At 40.2% G+C, this 10,203-nt stretch overlaps 1 protein-coding gene across 3 annotated transcripts in view; it reads left to right on the forward strand.

Annotated features, from left to right (window-relative positions):
* The window catches only part of USP6NL (USP6 N-terminal like), a 174,945-nt gene extending 165,241 nt beyond the window's left edge, over positions 1-9,704 (forward strand). For all 3 annotated transcript variants that reach the window (XM_024580458.4, XM_024580467.4, XM_024580449.4), the window contains one exon: positions 7,055-9,704. In XM_024580458.4, the coding sequence (XP_024436226.2) occupies positions 7,055-8,466 (1,412 nt within the window). In that variant the 3' untranslated portion in view covers positions 8,467-9,704. The remainder of the gene's footprint in view (positions 1-7,054) is intronic.
* The last annotated feature ends 499 nt before the right edge of the window (positions 9,705-10,203 follow it).

Consider the following 10,203-nt stretch of genomic DNA (forward strand, 5'->3'; position numbering starts at 1 on the left):
GCTAGAGTATTTTTGTTGTTGTTGGCTTTAAAAAAAACTAGTAAATATTTTTGCCTTTATTCTGAAATACATCATTATATCTCCCTTTTTTGAGTAGAATATCCTAGTTGCTGGCATAAAAATGCTCACCACTGAAAGGATGGTAACAGCAGTGAAAAATACGATAAATGTGGTATTTTCACAACAGCATCCCCTATTACATCTGATGGGAATTGCGGTGCTTTCCTGCCCTTTAAGGAGTAGGGCAACGATTCCCCTGTGGTTTCAGGGGAAGGAGGAAAGAATAAAGTTTTAGACATGGGACTATAGTGGGATGAGCAAAACACTATTGTCTATTGAAAAGCAGTCTAGAATGCAAGTATAGGTAATAAACATTAATACTTATTGCCTATTTTTAGTTATCTGCTTTGACATTAATTATGCTTGAGTCCTTTGGTTACTTTCAATTGCTTAGGGATGAAAGAATATAGTTAAACAAAGGCCAAGTGTAGCTGTATATGTGTGTTCAAGTAGGTTAAGATGAATCTAAGAGACTATACAATAATGTTTAATGCTTATTTGGATCTACTTTTGTGGGAAAGGCAGAGAATATTTATTAGCATACAAAAATATTGCTGGCGGTGGCATTTGTCCTCTTTATAGAATCCATATAGTATACCTTTAGCTCAGTGAAAGTTGAGTAATTAATCTTCAAAAAAGAATCACCTTTTTGACAAAGTCAAGTGCATTTTCTTCTTAATTTCATACTTGTAAATGTCAGATTGCCCACACACAGAGTCCCTGAGTCCCTGAGTCCCTGCTGTTGAAGTTGAAAGGCCTCTGCTTTGCCCAGTGTCCCATGAGCATGTCCCCACTCATACATGGGCGTTAGAACCTACTTTTGGACAGGAGATGCTCGCTCATAGATTCCCTGTGGCTGTCTCCATTCTCAGCCTTCCCAGTCCCTGTTGCCTCCTGCTTTCCTTCCTTCTCCTTCTGGTCCTCTCCATTATTCACCTACCATGATTGTCCCCTCCTCTTCTCTCTCCCCTTCCTTCTTTCCATGCCTCTCTTTCTCTCTCTTTTCTTTCTCTGGTCACTTCTTTCCATCGCTTCTCATCCCTCCTCCTCTTGAGAGACACAGCCTTCTACAGTTGAGGTTGGCCTGAGGCTCCTCAGGACCTTTGCCAAAGTGCCAACAATGTATGTAGAATTGTACACTGTTCAGAGGTGTTGGGTCAGTTATGGGCGTAACCTGTACATGGCATAATCCAACAGGGTTATCGGTCAACAAATATTTATGGAAGATAGATGTCAATACGGGATCATGAGCCATGGCTTAGTTCCACTTTGCCATTGTTAGTCTTCAGCATGCTCCCTGGTCACAAATCATTATACAAAGTAGATGTGACCTGACAGTGTTTTAAATTAAGCAAATCCCAGCCCTACATTCCGGTCCTGACACCTGTGAACATCCTCACTCCTACTGTGTGGCTTCCCAGCTTAACTAGCATTACTGTCTTTAAAATGGGGAGGAATTGGTTTTTTTAAGCAGTTACATTTTAGGAGGTTCTTTCCTATATTACTGTCTACTGCCTCTTTCAAATTGCTTTACCTTCTTTCATGCTTATTAAAAATCTTTATGGGGGCCAGGGGCTGTAGTCTCTAAATGTCTTTGTATGTTTGAGGTATTTGCCATGTACCTCTTACAGAATCCTACTTCCTAAAGAGAGATTGCATGAAATTACCACCTCAGTCTGTCATTATTTCCTTCTCAATTTTCTGATTGCTTCTCCTGAGAAATACATGGCTTATCCTACATTTTATTATGTGTCCTGATAGTTTTTACCAATGTGTGCCTTTTATGTTTCTAAAGGATTAAAAAATGAAAAACCTATGCATGTTAGAATAAGAATGGCATGTGAAATGGCATTATTTTCCCCAAAGATGTTTAATATTCCTCCTTAGTCCTCTTTCCTCCCCACTTCCTTCCTTCTACCCCCACTTTAAAGTGTTTTTTAAAAACTCTCTTCCCCTTATTGGCTCATTTTTATACCCTATTCTATTCTTCTCCAGTTAGTCCAAACCTACAATATTGCTTAAATTCTGGGTACCACGCTGGTAGGATGCCCTATCATCTTCATCAGTGTCAGTAAGTAGCTATAGCTGAATGCCTGCGGAAAATGCTTTTGGAAACTAGCCCCACACTTGCTGTTCCTGGCGTAAGTTGGTGACTACAAGACATTGCAAATGGCCTACAAGAGTCTGTGAAGCAGTGGATCCTAGATACTCCTGTGGGTCCAGTGCTGCTGGTGTCCACCCTCCCCATTTGTTTTGTTCGGTGGCCTTGTCAGTGTGGCTGTGTAAAATAAATTTTACTTACTATAGCTGGTAGACACTGAAAATGTGCTTGGACCATAAAAGCAGATGATCATAAATATTTCATTATTTTAGGAAAAAAAGCAATCCATAAAACCTGTGCTTAATAATGCAAATCAGTTTTCAGATCCAGGATGTAGACCTACGGGTAGCGTCTTAGTGCAGGCTGTTATAACAAAAACGTCACAGACTGGGCTGGGTGGCATAAATGATGGAAATTAATTTTTTCCCAGTGCTGGAAGCTTGGAAGTCCAAGATCAAAGGGTTGGCAGGGTTGGATTCTTCTCTCCTTGGCTTTAGATGGCTGTCTTCACTTGGTGTCCCTCTGACCTTTCTGTGTCTGATGATCTCTTTTCACAAGGACATCAGTCTCATTGGATTAGAGGCCCACTCCAGTGACCTCATTTAACCTTACTTATCTCAGTAAAAGCCTTAGTTCCAAACGCTGTCATATTTCAAGTAACCAAGGATTAGAGCTTCAACATATGAATCCTGAGGGGGACAGAATTCAGCCCACAACAATGAGGTGGTTTTTAGGCCCAGACCTTGCTGAAGAAGAGGACAAACACAAATTTGTTCTCTGGTGAATCATCCCCAGTTCTAGTGCCCGGTCCACCTCCTAGGACCCAGACCATGCAGCTCTTTACTGGGGTCCGCCATGTGCCAGGCACTGTCCAGTACTTCACTCAGCTAGTCAAGGACAGTCTTCCTTCCCTCTTAGGTGTCACCTCTCTCTGGAGTGTTTGGAAAGGTGTGAGGGCAGAAAGAGGTGGTTTGTCCCCACTGGTCCTGAGTTCCCTGTCTGACCGCGTCTCTTCCACTGGGTGTTCCTTCCTGCTCTGCCAGGGGCCTCTCCTCACCCCGCTGTTGACTACAGCTTGGAGGAACCCAAGGGCTGCGGTCCCTGTGATACAACCTGGCAGCGTTTTTCCTTCACAAAGGGGGAGGTAAAATCTGGGCGGATCACACCTCTCTTTGTGTCCTCATCCATTACTGTACTTTGGAGGGGGTGGTGGCACACGAATTCCATCATGAGATCTCTACTTTGTGACCTAATTACCTTCCAAACCTCACTCCCAAATACCGTTACATCAGGGTTACATTTCGGGATTTTCAACCTTGAATTTGGGAGGGGGTAGATCACAGATGTTCAGTGTACAGTAGGTAACTAACCTTTGAAAAATCTAATTTCAAGTGGATTTGGTTTCATGAGTTGCGAGTTGATAGATGGAAACTGCAAGCAGGCTCTGAGTACCCAGCCTGGACTCAGAGAAACATTTGAAGCTTTGAGGACAGATTGACGTTGTGGAGAGTGTATGTGCAAGTTGTAACAGATGTTCCTTTTTAAAAATAATAATAATACTGCTATGGAGAATTTTTTAAATATTTAAAATGATTTCCCATGAACCAGGCTCTCTCTGCAAGCTGCTAAAAGCCACTGAGTGCTGGAGAAGTGGGGCAGCTTAAGGGGCTCAGCATGAAAATCTCTACAACTAATCCAATTTTGTCCCTTAACAGCACATCTTGCAGACACGAATTAACCACTCTCTGGGTGCCACTGTTTTCCTTTTCTCTTTAATGGTTATGTTTTTTATCAGGTTCCTACTCACCAACCTGAAAAGGATGTTTTGACAATTGGCTGATAATATTATCTGATGGAGTATCAACCAGCCATTGAATTAGCCATTCAAATAACTGAGTTGTGTAATCTTAGAAAATTGTTTGAGCAGGGACCAAGAGAAAATTTGTAAATTCAGTTTTTCTATTACATAGGTCTTTCTTTCTTCTTGATAATTTGAGTTTGTTGGGGTCGGTTGCCTGTAGGGAGGAAGGGATGCAGGTATTTATCTGGACTAAATGAAACACTATTGGCCAGCACCCGGAGCGGTACCCGGTAAAGAGTGGTTCCTCAGCAAAGCTGATAAAAACTTTTGGGGGGCCCTAGATGGATTTTAATTTTTATTGTTAGCTTTTAGCCAGATAAGCTGAATAACTACGTACTTGTGAAAGTTCTTGACCTGGGCTGCCTTTGAGTCAACTCTCTTACCCTAATTCTAGGTATTTCCTGTGAGACTTGTCAGAGCTGAACTGGAATGCTTTGGATTAGTTTACATACAGCATTCATAAACAAAGAAACTTTTTTCAATGATGAGCATTTTAAAATTGGGGCTATCACTTGAAACAATTTGTCCACATAACATAACATGTCTTTATTATGAAAAGACGTGGAATGTTACTGACTGGCCCCTGTCTGTTGCCGTCTGTAAACCAGGAGCCATGCCTTACTCTGCCTAGCACAGGAGCAAGTGCTGTGCTCTGCTTTAAAACACACCCTAGAAACAACCTCTTCTCACTTCTCCCACCACACTGTAGTGCAGGGTAAAGAGCGAAGGCTCTGGAATCAACTGGGCCTGAATCCTCCATCTGTCACTGACTAGCTGTGCGCCCTTGGGCAAGCTCACTTCTGCCTCAGTTTTCTCGTCTATACAGTGAGAATAATAGTAGTGAGCTATGTTATGTGCCTGTTGCTGATGCTGTATTTATAGCTTTTTGAGCAGTGCTAACACATGATAAGGGCTTAGTGAGTATTACTAGTACTATTATTACCTTCATTAACTATTACACAATCTAAGGCCAACCCACCACTCAAAGTGAACTTTATAAGATAGACATCAGATTATTTGACTCTCCTGAAAAGCCTTCAGTAGTTTGTAGTTAATACAGAAAAAAAAAAAAAGCCCAGAGTTCTTCAAGGCCCTGTGTGGTGTGACTCTTCTGTTCCTCTGACCCTGCCCCTAGTCATTCTTTCCTGTCTCCCATGCCAGGAACAGGGCACCTTTGTTCTGTTGGAATTTCTCCCTGTTCTGTCCCGCCCCACCCCAAGTCATTGTCCTTGCCTGGTCCTGGCTAGTACAATGTCCTCATAGCTCTGCCCCAGAGCATGTAAGCTGTACAGGGCAGGGACTTCCCCTGTTTTGTCCGTGGATGGCCAGCAGCCACAGCAGTGCCCGGTACAGAGTGGTTGCTCGGTAGGTATGTATTGTTGAATGGGTGAATGAGTGAAATAACTGATTCCCAATTCTAATGCTTTGTTTGCTTTCAAACGTATAAAATAAAGAGCTTGCACAAATGTTGTCCAGGTAAAGTTAAATTGGGTTAAAACCATCCAAAGTTTCTTTGGAGTTTAGTGAGCATGGCACAGTGGAAGAAAATACTGGGTCCTGGTTCTCATTCTGATTGTGCCACTAAAAGTGACTTGGATTCTCTGAGACTCTGCTTTCCTGTCTATAAAATTCAGCCAGACTGGATCCCTCTGAAACCCTGAGGATCTGAGAAGCTGCCCAGCTGAGGGGAGTGGAAAAGGGGGTGGTGGGAGGCATCCTGAGCCCTTCCACTTTAATTAGAGCAGCTTTGTTTATATTTTCTTTATATACTGGGGTTTCATATGAAATTTGGTTTGAAAAAAAAAAGTCTGCTTCTAAAAAGTCTGAAAACCACTGAATTAGAAGAGCACAAGGTTATTTTTAGCTTCATTAATTCTGGTAGCTTAACTATTTAAAGGATATTGTTTCTTCATCATTCTCTACTCCTTCCCCTCCCAAAGAAAAGCTCATTGAATATTTTTTGAAATGCCTTAAGGAAAATTATGTGTGTAAATATCAAAATCGTGCTCGCCAAGAAGTGAGCTAAACGAAAACAAAGACCAGGCCTGCCTACTCACTACTAATATACTCACTCCTTAGCACAGTCCTGAAGCAGCGCTCACTCGGCGTTTATCAGATGCATGGACAACGGATGGGTGATGTTTGAAGTGAGCAGCAACTGTCTTTAAGTGAGAATATATTATTTTGTAATAACTGGTGAAAATATATCTTCAACTATCAAGTTTTTATAACTGAAATCTGTTTTTTATTCAAGACAATTTATTGGATATTCGTATTGTAACAGGTGATCTTTAAACACTGCTAAATGGCAAACTTATTCCACCTATCTTTAGTTTCTCATTTATTTTATGATGTTATTTAAAATATAAAACTAAAAATAGCCAATATGATTTTCTCTTCTTTTTCTTTAAAATAGGATCCTCTTAGAATATTAGCTTTAAAATAGAGAGTACTATTTCTTTTTATGATGAAGTTATACTGTGGGAGGTACTTAAGATAATGATGGTGATGGTGATAGTAATAATAATAATAGGCTATTTGGGGACAACTTTAGATCACAGTTGGTCATCAGTTGACTTTTAAATTTGGCAGATCTGCTTGAAGTTGATAAGTAATATTTTACTGAGATTTCAAAACCATTTTAGTTAAGGTAAGCTAAAGTGAAAGTAATGGCAAGACATTGAATAAGTGACCTGCAGGATTGTTCTAGGACTAGAAATAAGACTGTCAGCCTTGCATTCTTGAAAAAGCATGTCAACAGTGTGTCTTCACAAAATACAAGAACCATATGTTACACAATTGTATGAACTTTACTTGTAAGGTTATAAATCATCCCCATCTGCACATTGCTTAGTAAGATTTTGAATTTTGGTATGTTTTACTATCAGTCTCTCTAAATGCTTCTCTTAAGCCACTATAATTCTGTGTGTATGTATATGAGTGCTCATAGGAAAGTTATTCATAGTGCATTTCTTATATTTGTTACTATTCACTCATGTGTTTATGTTACTTATAAATTTCTTATCTTTTAGGCAAAGAGGATGAATTTCCAAAGAAACCTTTGGGACAGCTTCCGCCTGAATCTCAGTTTGCTGGCATTAGTCACCTGAGCAATGGACAAGGCTTTGGCAGGTCAAGTCCCCATAAGAACATCAGAAAAGAGACTGACTCCTCACCCCACAAGAAATCAGAGCATTCCCCTCACCATCAAAGTAGAGTTGGCACACCAGAAAGAGTGAAGCAGCTAAGACGGAAATCAGTGGATGAGGATAGTAAAAAGCTTAAAGATGAGGCAGATTTTCAAAGGAAACTTCCATCATGTCCACAAGACAATACCAGGCAATATGATCATGCAGCTGCTAATCAAAACAGCAATGCTACTTCAAATATCAGGAAGGAATTTATGCCCAAATGGAATAAACCATCAGATGTTTCAGCTCTTGAAAAAACGGCCAAATATGCCACTGAAGGCAAAAGTCGATCAGCGCACCCCACGCTTACAGTCACCATCCCAAGTTCCGCTGATCCTCGAATGTCAAACGCGAGGCCGAAGATGAAAGTCTGGGATGCCGAGGAAGGGAAACGGGGCTCGAATGCATCACAGTATGATAATGTATCTGAAAATGAAAATGGCACATCTGTTGAAGAGGCACTTGAAAGGGCTTACTCTCAAAGTCCAAGGAATATTGTTTATGCTCACAGTCCAAGAAAGCACGCTGAGCCAAGTTCTAGTCCATCAAAAGTATCAAACAAGTTTACTTTTAAAGTACAGCCTCCAAGTTATGCAAAATATCCAACTCAGTTAGATGGGGAAGATTACGGGACAGTGCACCCCCCATCTTACAGCAATCCCCCTGTTTACCATGGAAATTCTCCAAAACACATCCCTATTGCTAACAGCAGCTTTGTGTCTGAACAGTTTAGTCATGGCGGGCAAACGAATCCTTCCAGGAGACCTTATGGTTCCAGTCTTTCCATCAATGTTTCCCCAGAGAAATCACGTAGCCGCCCAACTCCTCTTGTCCTACCATCTAGTCGAATAGAAGTTCTTCCCATTGATATTGGTGCTGGGGGGTATTCGGGCCATTCAGGGTCCCCAAAGAATGGAAAATTCATCATTCCTCCAGTGGATTATTTGCCAGATAACAGAAAATGGTCAGAAGTCAGTTACACATACAGACCTGAGATGCCTGAACAGTCACGGACTCAAGAAGCTAACCATAGCCACTTAAGCAATTTAACAAAATATTCTGCCTTTCAACATGTACCCTTTCAGGACCATAGCCTCCCCACAGTATCCATGGATAGTCCATTGCGGTATAGAACGTCCCCAGCTTTAGAAGATGCCAGTTCACCTATGTATCCATATGCAGGGTCCGCGGCTCCAGTTTATCACTACAGAAACCGGGATGGACTTTCTATTCAAGAGTCAGTATTGCTGTGAGAATTCATCTATACTTGCTTAAGACAAGAGAATAGTAACCATATAGAACCTACATTGCTATGTTTATAATTGCCAAAGCAGTATTTTATACCATTGTAAACAACTCGCACAATTGTTATGTATGTTAGTAATAAGGATAGATGGAAGTGTTTTCATCCCCCTGTAGATGCTGCTTAAGATGAGCATTTTAAATGGCATCATCACTGAACCTGTTGATTTAACATGGAAACATAGCAATAGCATATAGGGATGCACGCAAAGTAATTATTCACTACTCAGTTTCATTTGTAGCTTTCTCCAAAACCTGAACCCTTTTACTCTATTAGCCCATTCTATTTTGAATAATGTTACAAAGCACTGAAAAACTCTAGACGTGTAGAGTCTACATGTAGAGTAGATATTTTTAAGGCTATATGTAGTGTATGTGTCTTTTAATAGATACAGGCATCTATGCATACACATTTGAACACAGAACTAATGAAACGTTTAAAAAAAACTGCTTTTAATCTAGATCCATGGAATAATTTATCTTTCTTCTTTTCTTTAACTGGTCTTTCAGTCAAGTTTTCCCTCTTATATTTTTTAACCCAGATCTTAAATGACTTAAGGGTTTACCCCTAGTTGATTAATTCAAATCTCACAGAATGCTCATATTTCTCATTCAATTGCTAATATTTTCTTTCACTCTGAAAATTAAAAACATTGAAGAGAAAGGCTAACCACTTAATGGTGCTTAAAAATCGTGGCAGTTAAAGTAAGTTTATGGCCAAAGGTGCAGCAGTGGCCAAATTGTACCGAGATCGGCATCAGTGCCTCTGCTCCCTTTGTTCTGGTCTGACTCCTGTAAAGCTCAGAGCAGAAGGTTCCTCTCCTGGTGCAAAGGAAGTGCTGTGGTCCTGTCTACAGCTCTCCTGTGGATGCCAGCAGGAGAGGCTGCAAGTTACTGTTGGGCAACAGAACAAACTGCTTGCAAATTCCTTTGAAACCAGGATTAACAATTTGGTTACTGCTTCTGCCCCTCAGATTCCTGCAGGGCTTCACTACAAAGCACTGGGTGGTCATTTACATGATCTTTTTCCTGGCACTCTTTAAAGAATGTAGTCAGTGGATATTGCTGCACTTGGGCTATTAAATTATCGGTGTATAAAGTTATAAAAAATGATCTAAATTATTAATAAGAATCTAAAATTTGGTCTTTTTTAAAATAGTGTGACTTTCATAATTTCAAATTTTTTTTTCTTGTTCAGTGACAAAAATTTAGGTTCATATTAAAAAGAAATCAGCAATGTCTTTAAAATATTCTGTTTACACTACAGTTACCACAACACTGACAAAGTTTGGAGCATGCTGAGAAAGTATGACTTCGTGTTTAATTGGAGAGCTTGTTTTCAACATTACTTTGCTCACATTTGAAGAATAGAGTAGAAAACCTAACATGGGGGGCTCTTGTTGCAATTTGGGGCTTTAAGCTTTCAAGGTACAGAAGTGTGTCTTTTAAAATGAAAGTTAACATTTGTTTAGCTTGTGAATGTGACAATATTTTTTATGTATATAATGAGTCTAATGTAATTTTAATCAACTTGGAAATGTTATTAAATGGCAAAACAAATGTAGTATATTAGCAGGTAAGGCCTACACTGAAGCGCAAACAAAATCGTGGCATCACTGGGCTCTCGATTCAGATCATGTGAAGCTTAGAAGTAAATGTACCTAAAAATGTAGCTGAGGATATTCATT

Source organism: Desmodus rotundus, chromosome 4 (assembly GCF_022682495.2).
Source record: "Desmodus rotundus isolate HL8 chromosome 4, HLdesRot8A.1, whole genome shotgun sequence".
NCBI classification, from domain to species: Eukaryota; Metazoa; Chordata; class Mammalia; order Chiroptera; family Phyllostomidae; genus Desmodus; species Desmodus rotundus.